Below are 21,645 nucleotides of genomic sequence, written 5' to 3' on the forward strand. Positions count from 1 at the left end.
GATGGGGACATCTTAGTAGGGCCTGTAGCAACAGGACAAGGGGTAATGGTCTTAAACTAGAGGAGGTTAAATTCAGAGTAGATGGAAGAAATTTTTTAAGAGAAGGGTGGTGAAACACCAGACCAGGTTGCCCAGGGAGGTGGTGGATGTCCCATCCCTGGAAACATTCAAGGTCAGGTTGAACAGGGCTCTGAGCAACTTGACGTAGTTGAAGATGTCCCTTCTCATGGTAGGGGTGTTGGACACCTCGTCACACAGCTAGGGCAAGAATGGTAATGGCTTATGCACAAATTAGTACTGGGAGATAGATTAGGGTTTTGCAGCTGTCATTTGAAATGCTTTCACAGTATCATTGTCTCATTTTGTGGAGGATTTAATATCATGTAGCTGGCTGGTTTTTGTCAGATTTTGAAGATCAGTTTTGAAGCCCATTAGATCATCAAGGCTGCAGTTTCTCAAAAAGGAAGCTGACTGTATGGAGAGAAAGAGTTGTTAAGAGGCTGATTCCAGATACTAGGAAGAAAAAACAAAAAACCCCAACCACTGTTAGCAGCTTAACTCCCTTTCTTCTGGGTTAAGGTATGAAAAAGAAGTCTCAGTAATTCCTGGCTGTGAGTATTGCTCCAGGAAGGAGTGGTGATATCAGCTCATCTCTGTAGGCCAGCAGTGAATGGGACTTAAGAGGGGGCGAGCAGAATTCTTAGAGCTGTTTCTTACACATATGCCTTTAGCCTGACCTTTCAAATAGATCCTGCTCTCTCTTCCCCTTGAAAATTTGCAGAGGAGTGACCATCCCCACATTGCTCTTTGGGAATGCTTTTCTCTTGGTATCTTGCTATGACTTTCAAGGAGTAATAGAAACTTTCCAAGGGAGATTTGAAGAATGTGGTAACGGGTGGAAAAAAATTGGTCACTTAGCAAGGGCAAAGAAACCAGGGGATGGTAGATGAGGAAATGGTGCTGATTTGCAACTGATGTTTGAGCTATGACGGAGTTTCAGTGAACCACACCACAAGGGCTGCTGACCCATAAAAAGGTGAAATACACGAAAGGAAAGCAATGATCCCAGCAACTGCATCCCATTATGGTATGTCAGACATGTCTTTGATTGCACAAATCTATAATTAGTTATAGAGAATTGCTGAAGAACTAGGAGGAAACCAAAGAATTATTCCCTGCACTAGTGACTAGCAGGATCAGTAGATAACACTTAAGTATTGCTTTAAATAAAATGTATTCACATTTGATAGATTTTTTTAGAGTAAATGTCAATGATTCAGTAAAAATTTAACAAATCTTAAGAGACCCCAGAGCAAAGATCAGAATGTCTCAGAATTAATTTTAGGACTTGGTTTCTATTCATTCAGCATGTAAGAAACCCACTTAAGTATCTTAAAAATTTTTAAAAGTTATTTTGAAAATTAAGATCTCGGTTTTGTGTTAAGAAAGAAAGGAACCGAGCTTATTATGAACCCAGAATCTCAGCAACAGCCGCATTACATATTTGCTAACACTAGATGGGGTGTAAGGAAAGAGTGAAGGGGAAAGTTGGTGAACAGCAAAACCTTTGAGGTCTGAACTACTTCAGGCAGAGAAGCAGAAGCTTGTACCTTTTCCATTCCTCTGGCACTGTGGATCTTCACAACGTGGATATTTTAACACACATGACACGCCAAAATTAGTCTCATTAACTACATTTTATTCATATACTGAAAGAGTACATACATGTGTCAGCAGCATAGATTGCACCAGCTCCTCTTTACTAAAAAAAGCTCAATGTATATACAGCCTTAAAATGCTCCCGCTGTAACTAGCACATATTAAATTGATGCTTATATAAACTACTGTTCTTTACATAGATTTATGTATTTTAGAATATATTAAAAATTGTCAGTTGGCATGTTCTGTTTTCTTTTCTCACCGTCTTGATGGTCTAACAGTTGAAATGAATTATGGATATGAATATTTTATTTACTATTCAAAACAATTTCTATTACAGGATATAGGTCATAGAGACAATCCTGCTGTTGCATCTGGAAAGGCAGAAAGTATTTTTGATGATTAGTGATTTCTGTAGTTATGGCTGCATCCTGCAGCTTTTCCTTGGGAGCAGGAAGAGCAGACCAAGGCTCTTTTTAAGATCCTGCCTTTGTTTAATCCTGTGAAAAGTACTGTAACCTTTTCTTTATCAACTGGTGCTTTTTGTCCTCCCTCTTAGCTTCTTTGACCTCCTGTGCATGAACTCAGCAGAGCAGGCAGGCCAGTGTCTGACTCCAGGCTCTTCCTTGGGCCGTGAGGGATGCTGAGCTGGGCTTTCTGACCAACCAACAGAGCTACTCAGCAGAAGCGGCAGCCTGCCAGCAGAATTTATTTCCCTCACTCTCTTCTCCTGGTCCCATGTGAATGAGCTAGACTCCTGTGGATCACTTTATCCTCTTTATTAAGCCAGTCTCTGCAGAGACCATTTTAATTTAATTCAACTTGATAACCAAGTCTCAAAATCCCCTTGGCTCTTGAAAGAGTACAATCTACTGGTGTTCAATACACAAGCCCTTTTCCACCATCCTCTTGCTACCCTTCAAGTTAAAAATGCCAGGATCCAATTTCTCTGAACCAGCCTTCCACTCTGATGCCCTTTGCTGAGTGACTGGTACTCATAGTGAGCCCTAAAAGCAAATGCTGGTGCACTGAGAAATGCTCCCCTTGTCAGAATATCTAACTCTATTTAAACTTGCATGCTCAATAGAAAAGCAACACGAAATGCTTTCCCACAACACAGGTTAAATAAACACTGCTTGCCAGTCATATCCACTTTAAAATGTAAACTGGTAACGTGGTAAGAAGTTGCATTCCCTGGCAGGGAATCTCTTTGTTTTGTTTCTTAATCCTAGGAGAAGTATTGCTAAAACATACTGCAAATGGTTTGTTTGCATCTACTGGTCTGATTGAACCACTGGGACTGACACTGCATTGGGATTTGGAGGGCAGCGCTCGATACTTCAGAGGGCTGGATGGGCTAGGATGCCAGTGTAGTTAAAAACAAAACCAGGTTGAGCACCTCTGTAGGAAAAAAAAATAGCAGGTAATTTAGGAACAGAATGAGTTATGTCTCTGACAGGCCACTAATAACTTTATTTCATAGCAGAGAGGCAAAAGTTGGGGAGGACTATAATATGCCAGGTCACTTGTAGGTTATGACTCCTCACAGGAGCCCTTATACATAATCCCTTTCTGCAGCATACTTCATGCCTTGGATATCAGAAAGCCTATGAGAACATCTCTATAGGTGATAATAGGCCATGTTTCACATGTCCAGGGGGAAAATGTGAAGCTCATTCAGCAGAGGGACAGCGAAATAGTCCTGAGTATGAAGGAATAAAAGACAGTTTCTTTTGCTCTACCTGCTTTAGGCAAAGCCTCCCTATAAACCAAGGCAGCAGCGCAGCAGCAAGACACAATGAAACAACCCAGAATGCTAAGTGGTACGAAAACTTCAAGAAACATATTTGTAATTGAATGAACAAGAGCTCCAATACACAGTTTTGTTGGACCAGGATGGTGAAGGGCCTTTCCAGAACAACAGCCCCTTCTGTTATCCTGAGAGAGACTCTGTGTGCCAGGACTGCCCTACTTAGAATGACTGAATGCCTTGGTCTGCAACCACCCAAACCACTAAAGAAGCAGAGTCTGTCCACATCCTCCTGTTTAACCTTCAATGAATTGGCAATCTGGCAAAAAGCTGGACCCACCAAGTGGAAATCCTTCTCAGAGGCAGGGTCAGCTCTAGCCTGAAACAGCTCCAACTGCCTTAGTTTCAAGTGACTTGGTAATACTGAAGTCACAGTTAGAGTTGAGACAGAAGGAGGATTCCCCAAATACAGCTTGTGATGACCCAAATCTGAATTTATTGCTTGTGAGCTGTGCTGGGGGGAGAACACTAGAGAATAAATCATCTCATTGCGCACAGATGAGCTACAACATGGAGTGCATAAATGTAGATATGTGTTTCAGGCTAAGCTTAAGGTTTGCCTTCTGGAATGAGAGGTCACAACAGAATAACATGTTAAAACACCCAGAATCTATTGGGATCATCGGGAAAAGTATAAATTAGGACAGAACGAATTAGGATGGATTTCTGGAATACCTATTAAAACAGAGAGTGGATTCGTTCATGGCATCACGCAGACCTCTGGTATTTTCTGTCTGCATTAACTGGTTAAGACCTTGTAGTCTGAAAGTGACACACTCTTATTTTCCTGGCTACCCAGCTTCTGTGGGCTGGGCTACTTGTTATGCACATTTTAATGCTGAAAAAGTGAATGGAAGAAAAATGGCAATTGATTTTGACTTACTCTCTAGTCTACAATGAATTAAAACAATGCCTCAGATTTACTACAAACCACAAAGGCAGACCTCAAGAAACCAAAATAAAATGTATTCTGGAATGTTCCTGTTTGTTTTTACAATTCATCAATAACCATGAAGAACTGGCTCTAGTATTAAAATCATTACTAACATGTTAGTTTAGGAGTCAAGATAATTTCTATGCTTTGTATGGCTTACTCTTCACTTTCTTTTAGGAGATGTTCAATTCAAAGTAGTTTTCTGAACAAAATTTAGATCATTCTCTTAGGTGTCAATATTAATCCTAATGCACTGCACTGCTCTTTGAATGAGTGCAGATTGCAAAATGTCTTGGAAAAAGGATAAAATGGACATGTCATGCAGTAACCAAGTAAAGGCAGTCCCTGATTAATATGCAAGTTTGAAAAGTTCAGAAAATGTCATCGTAGTCCACAGGTGCACCCTGATTTTGGAAAGGTCTCTTTTTGTTTATTTTGTGCATAAATGTCATTCTACATAAATTTCACTCCAGCAGCTTTTCATGAACTCAAGTCAATGGTGATATGCTCAAATATTTGAGTGTTTCCTTTAAAACTAGAGGCAAAGAAAAAATCTCTTCGATCTGTTGACACAGCTGTGAAAGATCGTGGTGCTTGCACATAGATTTCTTTAAATAATCTGAATATCTTCTTTTCACCATCCCACTGGTAAATCTGGGAGAAGGTATAGTCACTTCCCAAGGCTAGGTAGTAATTGTTCTTGAAGGAGAAAGGCTGCAGTGTCATGGCTCCTCGGGATGGAAGAGCCTGTATCTCCACAAACTGTTTGCTATTCCATTTCATAACTCTGGAGTCACCAATGAATCTCGTGAGTGTGATGTACAGGTTATCTTGCATCCTGAAACTCTTCACAGCCAGGACATCTTCCATGTTGGGGATTTCACTGTGTGGGACAAACTTTTTGGAGATTTTGTTCCACTGGAGTATAATGGGAACCTGGGCACGGCTTGAGAGAATTAAATGTGATTTCCCATCTATATCGAGAAACTCAGCATCAGTGTCCCTGAACCACTCATGAAGGGACTGATACGAATAAAATCCTTTGTTATTCCACTTGTACACTGTTGACAAACCTGCTTTAGAGCTATCTGCTATGACAAAAAACATTTCACTGTCTATCTCAAAAAGCTCTATATCATTTGGCTTGGAAATTCGAGATACTTCAATATCCTGGAATTTGACAAACTTTGTCCAGCTTTCATCATACTTGTAAATGTGTGAGCCACCAAAGAGCTGTGCCACCACCACAAAGACTTGGTCGCCAACAAGAATGGCTTTACATCCCACTATAGACTGACCTATTGACCAAAGGAAAAAAAAAAGGCATGTATATTATCACAGTACAAAGCACCCTTTAAGCCCCAGAGAGATTATCAAATCACCCCTCCCCTTTTTTAAACTTTCACCATCTCATAATTTGGTCTTCTGTTACATGCCATCACAGTTTCTTTTCGTGCATTTTTCTTCCCAATAACTGGAGAGATGACTTCAAATGTCACACCCTGCAAGGTATGCAAGTATTATATATCATAAAATGCTAATTCCTTTTTATCCACAATACTTTTTACTTCTCTGTTTGTTCAAACACACAGCCCCTAATATCCAAAATAACTATTAAAGATAAATTTTATTATTTCAAAATAACAAAGAGTTATTGTCTTGCTGCCGATCAGAAATCCAAAATTCTCTTATTCTTGGAAAGTCTGTCTTTCCAGCTTAACTAGAAGAATGAAATATCGCATATTTTTCTTGCTCCAGAAGAGTTGGAGTCAGCTTTTTTCCTACTGTAAATAGAAATATTGATGCATCTTGTGGGTATATCATCTGACAGCAGGATGAAAAAGATAAATCTAACTCTGTTGTTTCTGTTAGGTATTCCTGAGATTATGTTAAACTAGAAATATTTAGGAATATTGCAGTTGCCAGATTAGATCAGATCAGGTTATGGTCTGTTTTGAGAACGTCAAGTTATACTATAGAGGAATCACATCAAAAAAAGTAACCACCAGACTATTATGACAGATTTTGTTGGAGGAAGAGAGGAATTCCTCTCTGAAGCACACAGTTTAAGTAGAACTGTGGCTGCACGAGTTCCTGATGTTTGCCTGGTCAGTCACAACAGGAGACTTGTCCTGATTCCTCTGCTGTGCCTCTACCTATGGCTTTCACAGCTGGTCTGGAATGACCAGCCACCCACTCACTGTGGGAGCGCTGTGAGTCCCTTCATCTCAAATACCACAAGGTATCTGTGGTGCAGGCGTGAATGCTTGAGCTGATCATCCAGGCTCCTTCTGGTCTACCTTAGTCAAAATTAATTCTAGAAGAGCTTTCAGCTGTCTCCTGTCTCCTCTTGCAGAGGACAGCAACGTCTTTCTCTGCATGTTCGCTATAAAGGCAACCTTGACAACTAGCTCAGCTCCATAAGCCCATGTTGTAAATGGCTAAATTTAGATATCTGAATGCCAAGCATACAGATAGTAATGGAATTCCCTGTGGAGCACATAGCTGGCTCCAGAGCTCTACAAACATTCTTCAGGCTCTGCAAGAGGCTCCTCATGGGCCTGTGTCCCCTGGCAAAAATCTCTTGCTCATGTACATTTCAGAGCTCAGGCCTTCCAGGAACACGGGATGGTTGTTTGAAAAACAAGCCTGGGCACACACTCTGGGTGTGGAGTTAGGACTCGAGTCCCTGGCAGAAATGTCTGTTGATCAAGTAATTCACAGGAAGGTGAAATATGCCTGGATGGCAGCTGTCTTTGCAAATGACTCAAACTCTCAAGCTCAATTCCAGAGTTTTTCTAGGCTCAGCTAGCTCTCTCTGGGCTGTTGACTTCTCAATTTACATCCACTGGTACATATTTCACCCTAATCTACCAAAACACAACGAAACCCAAAAGTGCAACATTTTTCATTTCCAACATTTCCTGGCAGAGGGGTAGCATCTCGAAAACTTTTGTTAGCGACGCTCACAGCTGATCTGAGGAGGTAAGTGCTTGTTGCCTTTGTAGAATTCAACACCAGATAAGGACACAGCGTGCTCCTTGTTTCCCAAAATGTAAGGTAAAAAATAATCTATCACACATAACAAGGGAACAGGAGGAAAGGATGCTCCATGATAAATTTAACTCCCAAGTCTTCAGAACCACTAGCTTGAAGCAGCTGGGAAATCAGGCAGTGGATAACAGCTCTAAAAACTCTGTCCCTGCTGTCATGGTGTGACTGAGCACAATGAGTGTTGGTTAGGGACAGAACAGTTGTTAGAAAATCAGCTTTAGAACATCACATGGCACTCACATGAGCTTTTTGTTTGATCAGTAGTATGTCCAGGATGCTAATTGAGCATGTTTGTAAATTGAAAGTAAACATGGAAGCTTTATAGCACATCTCTTTGGGTAACAACCATGGTTGAAATATTTCTATGCCCTCTTCAGCTGGGTTCCTGGCCAACTCACCCTAAAAGCATCCTTCAGACCTATTTTCTTCTACATGCAATAGAGCATTTTTATATTCTGTTTTACAGGCACTTTGGCAAGAGTGAGTGCTCCTTCAACTTCTACTTTGACTTGCTGTGTGATTGAGGCAGTGAGTGCTAAGCTGGGCCATGCTGTGACATTCACAGCAAGTGTTTGTGCCTTCAGAACAATTTACAAGATCAGACAAAAAAAGCCCAGTTTGTGTGCTACAGTGAAATTAAATGTGCATGTATTAACAAGATGCACTACTCCGTGGACTCACTCATGTCCAGACATCACACACTTTGATTGGCCAAATTCAACAGGGATTCAGGACAAAACCTAATAAACCGGTCCCATGTATGAATCTCATCCTTGTGAAATGCCAACAGTTCATCAATGACTGGAATTCCAGTGTTCATATACCTGTGATATTGTCGTAACTCCTGAAATTCATTTCAATGTGATCCCACTCCAGCACCATGCAGTTCTCCATGCTGGGCTGTGCAATGGCTACGAACACATCATTCTTTGAGTTGAACGTATCCACTGAAACGGACTGGTAGGGCAAAATCTGATGAACAACAAAATCTAGAAATACACATTTACAACAGTTAGGTTACATCCTTGCTGGAGACACGGAGTAAGTGATAGCTGATTATAATGATTTACACTGAAAAATGAGTGAAATACTCTGGATTTTGTATAACACTAGAATGGAAGTGTCAATGCTTATGTTAGGCATGCAGCAACAGGGGAAAGTGTCTCCTGCTTTAGTTATCATAAACTGTCCTAGGAAAATATAGTTGCCAAAGAGATCAAATAGGTAAATAGTGAAAGAAATCAGATTTTCCCGCTAGGTTGGCTACTATCAAAGCAATCAGAATATCGAGAGAAAAGTCTCTTTTCCTGCAGCTGGAAGTGGCTTTCTCGCCAAGCGAAATGGCCTTGCCAGAATCACTTTGATGCTGAGAGATGAAAACTACCAGCTGAAGTCCAATAACTTCTTAAGTCGTGCAAATTTAATCACTAGCAATTTGTGATATGCTAAACCAGACAGAAAGTGAAATGATATCAGTTTGTCTAGGGATAACCCCATTTCATCTAGACCATAGACAAAGTGGTGTAATCAAAAACTCAGTTAACACAAAGTTTTATGGGGCATTCTAATGTAGTTTAGGCATAAAATACAACCAACCTGAGAATTACTATCCAGTGGAAAACTTATCCTAGAATGAGGAATTGGAGCAACTTGTAAAAATTAGGAGTGTAACTCCAAAACTGAAGGGTTTTTTTTCTCAAAACCTAAGTACCTTTGTAGATTTAATTATAAAAGTCACCCTGGTGTAAGTCAGCAGTCAGCACAGAGCCAATCTGGGTCAAAGCAAGGAGACTTGGGTCTGAATTTGATCTTTAACCTGACAGCTGGGCAATGTCATTGTCATTAGGAAAAAACCCACGGTATAGCAGACCTGGCAAAGAAAAGCCAGCACTTGGGACTAGAATGGGGTGGGATGCCTGTGTTGAAGTAATGTATGCAAAGAGATACATAGAAAAAGAAAGGCATCTTCTGCTATGATGGCATTTCTCTGCAGAACCACACACTACTCTGTTTTAAGCTCTATTTGCTACATGCCTTCATCACACACTCCTATGCTGGAAGGGCCTGAGCATCCAGGGATTTTGGTGAAATGGTAATTAAGTCCTCACTCGAGTCCCTTATTTTGGTGCATTATGAAATAATTGGTTCTGAATGAAGAACCCTCTGTTTCTGCATGCTTGAAAGCCTTGCCCTTGAGGAGTTACACTTCTGGAGAATAAAGATAGATGACTACCATTAAACAAACAGAGCAGATTCTACAGCTGCGAAAGAAATGACAGTCCTCATTCTTCGAGAGACTGTTATAAATAGAGCTTGGGCTTGGTTCATAAATGCTGTTAGGCAAACAGGAAAGTTATCTTCATTCCCACTGAGAAACTAAAAGGACTGGAGAAAACTGACACCAAAGTATGTAGAAAGTAAAATTAACTGACCAATCATGAAAGATAGATAAAGGATGGAACAACAGCAGATAGTCACAGAAAATAAAAAAAATCTTTAAATCTTGAGAAAAAAAACAATAAAAAACTAATCCTGAAAAAGACATGTCTTGAAGTCCGAACAGTTGTGAAACACTTTGGAGAACTCTGTGAATTGAAACAAGCCAATCTGTATGTAAAAATAGCTAGCAAAATCTGTTATAATCAGTAAAACCCACTATTTTTAGCACCTTCTGGAAATACCAGACTCTAATGTAGAACAGGGTTACACAGTAAAAAGATGCTGCCGCATCAGTCTTGCCAAAAATTTAGGCTTTGGGGGCTTGCTTTAGTTCTACATGCCTTGCTTTAATGCTTGACAGAGCTAGTACAGTAAATACAAGATCGAGGGGGCTCTTTTCCAACTTTTTCTCTTTTAAGCTGGATCCCCTGCATGGGAGAGGGAAGAGGATGAAGCCCCCACTTTCCCCATTGCTGCAGTCCCTCTCTCCCACTCCATACATAGTTTTGCTCTCCCTGTCTCAAGACGTGGTTTTCATGCTGGTTTTTGCTGGCTGAGGCTGGGGTAGTCCCCTTGTCCTGCAGTCACCCACTCTGCCTCTGCTCCCTCTGTGGTTGAACTGGCATGAGGAGTTCATGGATGAGGGACCCAATACTTTTATTGGGCTGATTTCTCTTCCGGCAGACCCTGCTCTGGCTGATCCCAGCACACAGGAGCATGGATGCTGGCAGAGGAGAGAATGCAGGTAGGATGCTGGAGGACACTAAGGAAAAGTGGCAGTGATGATATGTTTGGGCAGCAGCTTCTAAACTGCATCCTGTGAATTGGTCACAGTCTCCTCACATCCCTTCTTCCCTGCAGTGGAAACTTCTACTCCAGGTGAGGCTACCCACGACCTGGGTGTGCATCAGGGAGCATTAACTATCCCTCCCATTCTCCCATCACAGGAGATTTCCAGCACAGGAGCACTTATGGAGCAGGTACCTATTAATTTGCAACCTACCTCCCTTCTAGCCAGTGGGGAAAGACAGGACCACCTCCAGAAGGCAGTCCCAGCTAGTTAAAGAAAGGAGAAAACAAGCTTTCAAAGCTCAGTGAGATGATCCCTGCCTGCAGGTCTGGGCAAAGTGGTGCTTACAGCCACAGCACAGCCCCCTAACACACTGTTGTGGGAGAAAGACAAGAAACCAAGTGAAATGGCTTAACCTGCTTCCATGATGCAAGCACTGAGAAATGGAAAAGATAGATGTTATCACAAAAAGAGTTAAAAGTGCAGATCACCAACACTGAATCACTTTCTCTGTGAAGAAGCAACAGGACCATTTTGTTCTTTGTCTTTCCTTCTGTTTAAATTTGGCAGCACCTCTTTTCATCTCTCCTCCTGTTACCATTGTAGCAGTTCAGCTGATGCAATGAACTGACTGAGCCGACAAGATGCACAATTTATCAAGCAAACTGCTTTGTTACCACATCCTACATCCAGTCTTACTTGACACAGAGTACTGGAGACCAGAAATGATGGAAAGTCTGATCCTGCCTGGCAAGGGAGGGAAACACTATACTAAAATCTAGCACGAATGAAAGACATTTGTAGAGCCCTTCCTGTCACTGACTGGGAAAGGAAAATACACCTACAGCATATGTTGCTTTACTTCAGAATATGGTATAAGCCTGAGCCTCTGACTAATCAATCCTCAAGCACTGAATATGGGCTCCCTTTGGAGCTAGGGGAGGCAATGGCAGAGAAGGAAAAAGCAGCAGTGGCTTGATATTGCAGACCATGAGGGTCATACACAACAGTGTGTGACAGCTCTGTGCTGTGCTGTGGAAGCACTTCTCCAATGGCATTTGAACAAATATTCAGCTGGGCAATTCTAGCCCCATAGAACACTTTCAGTCCCCAAAAACTCTATAGCACATGAAATTAGATTTGTGCTTGGTGTAATTGCCCTTGGAGCACACGAAGGGACAAATGTTAAGAGTGAATTTTGCCTGTAACAACTTCATAGTTTCTAGGTATGAAAAGGTGAAAGAGGGCAGGTAGGTCAGTATAGGTCTGAGGATCAGTATGGCTTGTTCTTGCACATTGTTAGTGCTTTTAAACCAGACTGCAACGAAATAAAGCCTGCTTTTACTTTGTACTGTTGCCTCTCAGTGATTTGGCAGACATGGGAATGTAACTGTGGTACCATTCTAAGCTTCATTGCTCTCCTGTGCTTGACATCCTTATATGCAGCAGATTATTGCACTTTACCTCTGCTGCTCTTCTGTCATAATTTTGAATTCTGAGTTCATTCTCTTTTCCTTCACATATTGCCACGGAATTACCTTTCATACCTTTTCCTGAAACTTTGTTTCACATTACTAGTAATCAACTTTTCTGTTATCTTTTAATAATGATGACTGACTCAATGACAGATGAGAACTCGAACATCTCTGATATTACTGTGAAAAAAGGCAGAGTGCTGACATTTTATACATAAAAGGTGAAAAACAATACTCGCAGCTGATATTTTCAGTTATATGATGTGACTACATTTAAAGATAGGTAACTGTAGCTATTTGGTCATAAAATATAAGCATAATCACATGCAACTTTCTCTTCACTTCCTTCAGCATGCTTTACATTACCAAAAAAAATGAAGATCCTAAACAGACAGTAGTCAGAGTATTATTGGACATTTCTCTCCAACTTAATGGAGTTCCATGAAGAACTGCTGGCACTATTGCCACCACATTTGATGCTAATAAGTCGTGGCTTATTAAATAAATATAACAGATATAGCCACATTTTTGAACTTATTTTTATTGCTTTCTGTGAAATACTGAGATTTTGTGAAGCTCATCTGCCATAACTATATGGCTTCATTCCAGATAATAGAAAGCATTCTGTGATGAAAATTAAGCCACAAAGTGAGTCATAATCAAGTCTTTTGGAATACAAATTGTCAGAGCTCTTTTCCCAGTATCACTTAATCCAAATAAAAACTCAGTACTTACTTCGGCTTTGAAATGTAATTTTCCCATTTTATACTTGTTCTAGTACTTGGATGTGCTTTGTACGTAACCCTTTCCTCCCCCCAGGTCATGCTCACAGAATGAAAGGGTATAGTCTAAATGTCTGATATTTTTAACCATTTGTAGTGTGCTTAGAAATATACATTCTGAATACCTGTAGTGATGCATTCATAATCAAAACTTGTCACATCATTTAACTTCTTATCCTGATATTCTGCTGGACCAATACACAGGACATCAGAAACAGTGGAATTTGTCATCTTTAACCACAAAAACAACCACTTGGCTTTGCAGTCACACTCAAATTTATTTCCCCTTAAATCTCTAAAAAACACACAGAAATAAACATATTTGAAAAGGTTGATAGCAATATGAGTACTACAGAACTGTTATCACCTTGACATGCTGAATTTCAAAATATCTGAGTATCCTTGAATTGTTCTGAACTGAGATCAGGGAAGTCTCTTAAGTTTTATTTGGACTCTTAATATGGGCTCTTCTTCACTGAGTTTTTTTGAAAAATTGCTACAGTCTACTCTCACTTATAATCATAGTAATAGAACACTGTGATTCATGTGTAAAGGTAATTTTTGGTAAATTTCTATAGGATTAGGACTGTAATGTAAATAAATCCTGACAGTCAGGCTATCTGTTGCAAGCCTCCTTCACACCACCTACCACTGACATGGATAAATCCCATTCCTTCACTAAGCTGTTCCAGTACTGCTGGTTGACCGAGTGGCCTTGCTGGCACCATCTCTGAGTTACATTAAAATGCAGATGTAAGGCTTGTATTGTTTAAGTTGCTACTGATGTAGAGTCAATTTAACCTCCCTCTACTAACCTATTTGCAATTTCAACATTGTACTTGTTCTTTGATCCCTTGGCAAATTTCGTGGCTTACAATTATACTTTGCTGTTTGGGAAAGCCAGGCCAAAAACAGGGGAAGCCGACTAGCAGCTCAGTTATACAAGGAAACGCTGACAGTATATTAGCAATGTGCTACAACTGCCCAAAACCAAGGAAAAACAGCTTTTTTTTAATTAATGCTTTTAACTAAAATAATCTCAGGGAATGCATGCAATATTAACAGGGAAAACTGTTCAGAGAAACTGTAGTTTTAAAATTCATTGTCTCCCTTTCCCTAAAAAACAATTTACATGAAATAGCAGAAGGAAGTACAATGACACAAGCTGTATACGGTATCGTGAGGAGCAAGAGTGATATAAGAAAAAGGAGTTACTTTAGAGGAGTCTATCAAGTAAATAATTATGAAATGAAAAAAGGTAGAACAAAAAAATACACTTTCTATTCTTCTGTGTAGTTACCAGATACAGCACCACACCCCCAGAAACCTAGAACAGAGAACAGGAGAGTGACAAAAGCAGGCATTCAATAGAAAGATTGTCATTACTTACAGTTCAATTAAAGAATCTAAATAACTGAAGACATCCTTTGGCAGGGCTTTGAGGTGGTTATTGGCCAAAGAACTGGAAAAGAAAGTTAGAGCTTAGTATCATTGCTAACTCTTTGCTGGTGGCTCTTACCAAGTCTGAGCTCACTTACAGGTTGTTAATTATCTGATACTGTCCTGCCACTGGCATTGTTAGTAGTTACCAGGAACAGGTGTTAGTTATTCCCATTCAAGAATGGGGATTGCTCGAAGATCACATAAAAGTAAAATATTTAAAGCTTTTTTATTGCCGCAATGCAAATGTAGCACACAGAGCAATCAGTGAGATGCTGAAAAGAAGCAGCAATGTTAGTCACGGTGTGGTGGCTGTACCGCTGCAGCACTGGGGGTACCAGCTGCACCCCACCCCAACGTGCTGCAGTGCTGCCTGAGCAGGAACTGCTTTAAGGCCAGTTCTTAATTTATGAAAGGCACATTGTTGACAGAAGGAGGAAGCTGACACACAGGGGGAAGAGAAGGTTTCAGTGTAGTGGTCCCCCAGAGGAGTTTCCTTCAAACAGGAATTACTCTATCAAGTCTTAAACAACTTACAGGTGAGTCAGGTCTCGAAGGCCACGAAATGCATTTCTTGAAATGGTTTCAATTTTGTTTCCTTCAATGAATCTAGGGGGGAAAAAAGTATTTTAAAATACTTTAATTGACATTATTATTAGCATCACTAGTGCTTTAAGCTAAGGTTGCCAAACTCAGCAGGTTCCTGGGCAGCTCCTTCAGACTGAAAGGTAGGAAGTCTCAGTGGAGCTGCTCACTTTCCCTTATCCTCTTTCCTTGGGCAGACTGCAAGGAACGATGTAAGTAGCAGGCAGCACAAGGGACAACACATAACAAAAAACATCCAACAGAAAAGGAACAAAGTGAACAAGGCAAAAAAAAATTATTCCTCCTGGTTAATCCTCTTGGGACGTGTTGTGTGAGGCAAGAGACCTGCACAGAAGGGGCTCCTGAGATGGGCTTTAGAAGCTGAAGTCCTACCTTCCCCTCACAAATCACCTGCCTTTTAAAACCATGGGGCAGCACAGAGGTGCTAGGGCTGCTCAGGGTGCAGACCAACACTGATGGGGAGCTCCCGTGGCTGCATGCACAGTGCCACCTCCACACACACACAGCTGTGACTGGAGCTGCAGACATTCAATGTCTGCATAAACGGCACGACCATTGCCTTGGTTTTGTTCCGGCTGCCACAGTTCAGCTCTCTCCAGCTGGGACATCACCTCTGCAGGGTGCCCAGCTGCACACCAGTCACGGCCCTGTGGGCTGGGGGAATAATGACAGGCACATATCGATTCCAGGAGCACGCTGCTCCTCCTGACTGCCTGTCAGCATTTAAAGAAAGAGCTGATATTTGAGCATCTTGACCCCTAAGCACTTAAGGACGCATCCCTAAATACACCATCAGCCCAGCAAAGCGATTGCAGCCAGGTGGCCATCAAGATATTGCTTGGTACAGCTGTACCTGGATGAAGACAACTGCATGCTGACTTTATAAAAGGTTTGATGAGATAAAAATGCCTCCCTTCCTCCTATGCACCCTGGTTTGCCTTCCAGAGAAGTTACAAGAAAAATGCTGTGAGACAAGTTCTCCTCTCTCAAGAGTCAAGATGGGAATGCAGAAGATGGCAAGTGCTCTTGGCTCTGCAGCTTAGAAGTAGCCAAGATCCTTCACAAAGTGACTGGGACCCTGACTGGATGAGAAGGTGCTGTGTCTAGGTAGAAAGTGTCAGAAGAGGGTCAGCCATTACAAGGCTGTCTGGGGACATGAATTCAATCTGCAGAGCAGAGAGCCACACTGCTTCCTGACACCCTCACTGGCACCTGGCATCCCTGCACAGCGCCAGCTCACCGGTCCGTGCAAATACATAAGGCTTCACTGCAAACAGCACAGCCAGATGATGCAAATTTGGGCTCAGTAATTTGCCGGATTCATAAGTCACCAAAGTTGGTCTCCAAGAGGTGCTACCCTGGGAACACCACTCTGTTCACCAGCAAAGCTCCCGTCTTTATCAGACCTGTTTTACCCAGACTCTGTACACAGAGTCAATTAGTTTAAGAGTGCACTGAATGTCATTATCAGTGCTGCAAGTGCAACAGGACACAGCTGGTGCTCCCCAGCTGCTCTTCATCCAGAGACTTTGCTTTGTACACAAAGACACTTGTCATTCTTGTTTGTCAGTGAGGTTTCCTCGTTCTCCATAAAGTCTGATCCCTGGTAACTAAGACACATGAGTTATGGAAGCCGTCATAGTCTTCCTGGCTGCACGGCCAAAAAAACGAACCACAGAGAAAGGCTACTCACAGCCAGTTCCCAAAATGTGTAGGGTAGATTTGCTAGGAAGAGGAAGAGCTCTATGGACTGGAAGGGCAACCACAACCAGTACCCAAGACCACTCGTTCCGCTGCTAAAGTAATTTGAAACTGTAAGGCTTTACCAATCTTCATCCTGCTCCCTGGCTTGCAGCTGGTGGCTGGGGACAGCTGAGGAGAGTAGGATGTTTCTTTTGGACAGGGATCTGGCTGCAGTCACCAGTGCAATGGCCACAACTGCAGGGATAAGCTCATCAGCACTTGAAAATAAGTAATTAATGATACAACATAAAAATGTTATTCTTCCTCTTCACAAACATACAGTAAATAATTCTTTTTCCTATAGACACAAGTAAAAGAGAATACTTAGATAACTTCCTATCTGAAAAATCCAGGTGTAGCTGAATCATGGATTTTAGCATACACCATTTGCCATTATCCTCTGGTTTTCGGTCTGCAAATTCCATTGGTGGCTGCTCCGCAGGTATCAGACTATTAACCCTGAATATTTCTAACTTTAATACCTATTTGTCTGCAAGACTTTAGCAAGAGTCAGCTTTATCAGCATCGATCTGTCTTTAGAAAAGGACAAATGCTTTCCACAGCTATCTTTCAAAATGGAAAGGTGGGTGGAAAGAGGAATTTTTTTGAGGTTGTATTCATAGTTTCAAACACACCAGCTCATATCCAGTAACACAGAGAAATGCCAGTCCTTTGGAGCACAAAGGGAAGACAACCTTGTAGCAGGGCTAATACTTTTTTTTAAAAGAAAGTATTTAAAAGAACTAAAAATAAACCAAAAATAAGGATCAGGAAATGAAAGTAATGTAGGAAATGAAAGCAATGTAAAAAATGTAAGTGAACTATGTAAACCAAATTTAAATAATAATATAAACAATTACAATAATTTATGTATTTATAATTAATATACAAACATAAATGACATGGGCATTAAATGGGATATCAGAAAAAAGGAGAAGTTGGAGAAGAAAGCTGGGGGAAGAGAAAGAGGATGGTAATCAAGGTTGCTCTGGGCAGTACACAGATACTCTGCAATTCCTCTTCAGGCTGCCTGCAGGTCAGGACAGGCTTTCCCACCTCTTGTCTGAGGTTCAAATCCCCTTGGCAGTGATGACACTGTTCTGGAAAGCCAAGACAAGCTCTTGCTAACAATGCCTTTTTGATGTGCTGTAATTGCACAGAGACACCTTGCATTCATGGCATCTTTTAACAATGCACTGTAACCTTTGAAAGATTGTGAGCCACCGTAAAGAACATTCGCACAGGAGTGAAACATAAATCCTTCATCTCCCCTGCTCTTGGGAATCACTGTAAAGACCAAGACTCCACAGCAGGAGCCTTGGCAACTTATCAAAATATCTTTATTTATAGGGGACATAAAGTACCAAACTTACAGGTATTCTAGATGGAAGAGACCAGCAAAGGCATCATCTCGTATAATAGTGAAGGAGTTGGAGTTCAGCAAGCTGAAAATGGAGAGCAGGCATTAGGAAAGCACATTAAAACCTGACACACTGGATTATGCCTATTGTGTTTATTGCCCATGACCAAACTAATCTTACTGACTTGAGCCCATATTGCCCCACCAATGCAGCACACATAAAATATTGTGGAATGGTCTATTAAAAAAAAAAAACCCAAAGGCATTATGTGATGGCAGTTAATGTCCACTACTCCCCAGGAAAATGCTTGTTGTGCCACTGACCTTGGCTAAATGCAACCTGGTCCTCAATTCTGTCCCCTGAGCAGGACAAGCCATTATGGGATGGTAGGTCTGCTGAGTGTGGACGCCAGTTGTTTATCACCCCTCCTGCCCCAACGACAACTTTTAAGATCATCTCAGCACCAATCATAAGCTCAGAAGCACCAGCTCTCATCTAAGCAGTCGCAGTGGGTCAGTGCTTACTTATTCTGTGCTCCCAGGGAGATGCTCCAAGCCTGACCTGCAGATGGGGTACAGCCCACGGTGTGGGAGGACAGCACCCAGTTTGTCAGCTGGAAACAGAGACATACCCAAACCACCAGAGATGGAGAGTCCTGCTATCCTGATAAAGCAAAGCCCTGTGTTTGCAGGTGGTGTGGAGGAGCAGTGGTGCTGCCTCCTCCAGGCACTGCCTTGCCCTCCTCCTGTGTGAACTTCAGGGGCAAAACATATTAGAACTGCACCAGAGTGGCTGTCACCTGAGCCAGGACAAGGCAATCGGGGAGAAGGATGCTACAGGGGCTTTGTCAGCAAAGTTCCTTCCTTGCTGTATCAAAGTACAACAGTGGACTATTTCCAGTGTTGGTGTTCAAAGGCACAGAAAGTGATTTCCTTTCAAGAAAACAGCAAAACTTCTTATTTGGTATAAAAAATGAACACTACTCAAAACAAATAATTTTTGGAAAATCTAAGAATTTTTTGCTATGAATGAACATGTCTGCACTAATCGCTTTATTAGAGCAACTTATTAATCCTCTTTCTGTATGGTTTTAGGCATTTCACTAAAATTAATTTAGAAGACTAATGAACATGAAATGCAAACTTTCCCTGTGGTCCTTGGATAGTATGCTAATGCTAGACAAATGCTCCTTAAATTATCCCAAAGAAATCTGACAAAGATGCAGACTGCCATCAAAAATAAATCCTTGCGTTACTATTTTACCATGACTGCTGCCACAGAAGACATTGTCCTGAGGTGCCCAAGTGCTCAATTATGCATGCAGCTCTTTTGCCATTTAATCATTATTTTTTCTCATGTTTAAGGGAATAGTCACAAATTACACTGACAGAATTTGTCAGGGCCCAAGGCAGTCACAACGGTGACAAAACCCTCTCACTGCCACATCTGACTTACCGCATAAAGTGACATGACTTCTGACTTCCTCAACAACTGACCTCTGTCCACCATTCCCCTCACCCCAACATCTTCTCCTGGAAATCTACTACAGCTAAGGAAAAGGGACAACTTTCTTCTGCTCTTCCTGCTTCTTCCTAATACCACCATCCAAAAAAAGCCAGATTTCCCCCATCTCTAATTTTTCACCCACAGTTTCTCTTAACTCACCCTAGGATTCCTCCCTTTCTTTCCCAGCTGGCACAGCTGTTTGTTTGCCCCCATTCACCCATGGGCAAAGTCCTCCTGCCCTCTGCTCAGGGCTCTGTACTGATCCCCAAATCTCACAAAAACTTGGGTTTGGGACTGATGTCACAATAAAGGAGATGACAGTTTCCACCCCTTGCTTTGCCCACTTCTCCCCAGCATTTTGCAAGGGATGCTGCTGCCCCTAGTAGTGAGATAGGCCTTTGAGTCAAACAAGTTGGGGTGCCTGAGGAGAGGAGGTTGGCCATCATGCTACCAGATGCCTTTAGGCACCTCTTGCTAAGACCAGTTTTAACATCTAACTCTGTGGAAAGCACTCAGCCTAGGTTTCTGGCAGGCTTCAGATCTTTTTGCTGAATTTTTCCTCACAGCGTGTCTTTGCCTGGGGGGTAAGCCAGTCTTTATGGGGTGGAGGGGGAGGCATAGAGAGTCTGCTTGGTATCCAGGCGTTCCTGGCAGCCTACACTGGGCTAGGCAGGGCACAGGCTGCAGCTCGGCTTCGCCGCAGACTACCAGAGAAACGAGTACCCAGGCTCCCCAGGGGGTTTGTACCGCAGTCTGTGTCTGTACCTTCCCTGCTACTGCCTCCCAGGACAGCTAAATTAAGCAAGCTTGGGTAAGCTCCTCGAGCTTCAGGCATGCACCTAACTACAACCTGAGCACTGCAAAGTGACTTGCCCGAGGACATGAAGGAGGGAAGGCTGCAGAGTGCTGGGAGCAGGACCACTGTCTCCTGGGACAGTGGACCACTGGGTCAGAAGGCATCCGAGGGGCCACCCTCCAAATTGGATACTGAAGCAGAGTCATGCTGCAGACAACACGAGCACTTCACACACAAAGGCTTCCCTCTGAAGTGTGTCCCGGCAGCCTCTGCTTGCCCCATCCTGCTTGCAACATCCCAAAGCCACTGTCAGACTCCCTGGCATAAAGTGAACAGGAGTTAGAGCCACCACATGACTCCAGAGAGGAAAACTCAGCCCTAAACTAATTAAAGCTGAAGTTAAAAAAAGAGAAACTTAGGGCGTCAGAAAACATTCTGCCCTACTTCAGTAGCTAAATACACATTTTACAAAGTAGTTTATGAGCGGAAAATGCATCCCTGTTATGAAACGGTGGCTACATCGGGGGGCTGCGCAAGCTGGGGATTTAGCTGTTACCTCCTTTTTCACAAGGGAAAAGGACTCTATTTAGGAGAAACGGGGGGGCTCTATGCTTAAAGGGACTCTAGGAGAAACGGGCGAAGTGCTACTTGGCCGTGCTCCTTTCCAGTGCCATACTTACAGCAGCTGCAGGGAGGGCAGGTGGGAAAACATCCTGTCCTTGACTTCGGAGAAGGTCCCGTTGACCAGGCTCCTGGAAAAAGAGATGCTACCCATCAGGCGGGACTGCCCCGCTCCCCTCCATCATCTCTCCTCCTCCTCCTCCTCCTCCCGCGCCCCGCGTACCCCGCACTCACAGGGAGCCCAGGCCGGCGGGCAGGCTGCGCGGCGCCCCCGCGGCCCCCACGCACAGCGCGGACTCCCGCCAGCAGCTGCAGGGCGGCCCGCAGCGCGGGGCCCTGCGCGGGGCGGCGGGCGGCAGGACGAGCGCGGCGGTGCAGAGCGCGGACAGCAACGCAGCGGCCCCGCCATCCCGCACGGCCGCTGCCGCGCGCCCGCCCCTGACATCAGGCGCGGCGCCGCCCCGCTGCGGCGCCGGGACGCGGAGGGGGGGTCCCGGCGGGCGGGGCGAGGCGCGGCCGGGGACACCTTCGCCCTCCGCCTCCCGGCAAAGCGAGGGTGGCCCCCCGCTGGTGGCTCCCGAGAGATGCTACCCCAAAAAGTAGGGGTGGAGAGCACTGAGGTGCTGGAG

The 21,645-nt window shown here is 43.0% G+C and overlaps 1 protein-coding gene across 1 annotated transcript; it reads right to left on the reverse strand.

Moving 5' to 3' along the window:
* Positions 1–1,684: 1,684 nt before the first annotated feature.
* Positions 1,685–21,425, reverse strand: LGI2 (leucine rich repeat LGI family member 2). The gene is given in 9 exon segments (XM_018067945.3): positions 1,685–5,701; positions 8,282–8,446; positions 13,069–13,238; positions 14,334–14,405; positions 14,921–14,992; positions 18,106–18,177; positions 21,076–21,147; positions 21,251–21,405; positions 21,408–21,425. Coding segments are annotated over 9 exon segments (1,614 nt in total). The 3' UTR covers positions 1,685–4,883.
* Positions 21,426–21,645: the final 220 nt, after the last annotated feature.

Source organism: Manacus vitellinus, unplaced genomic scaffold (assembly GCF_001715985.3).
Source record: "Manacus vitellinus isolate BGI_N305 unplaced genomic scaffold, ASM171598v3 scaffold_0_pilon, whole genome shotgun sequence".
Taxonomy (NCBI): Eukaryota; Metazoa; Chordata; class Aves; order Passeriformes; family Pipridae; genus Manacus; species Manacus vitellinus.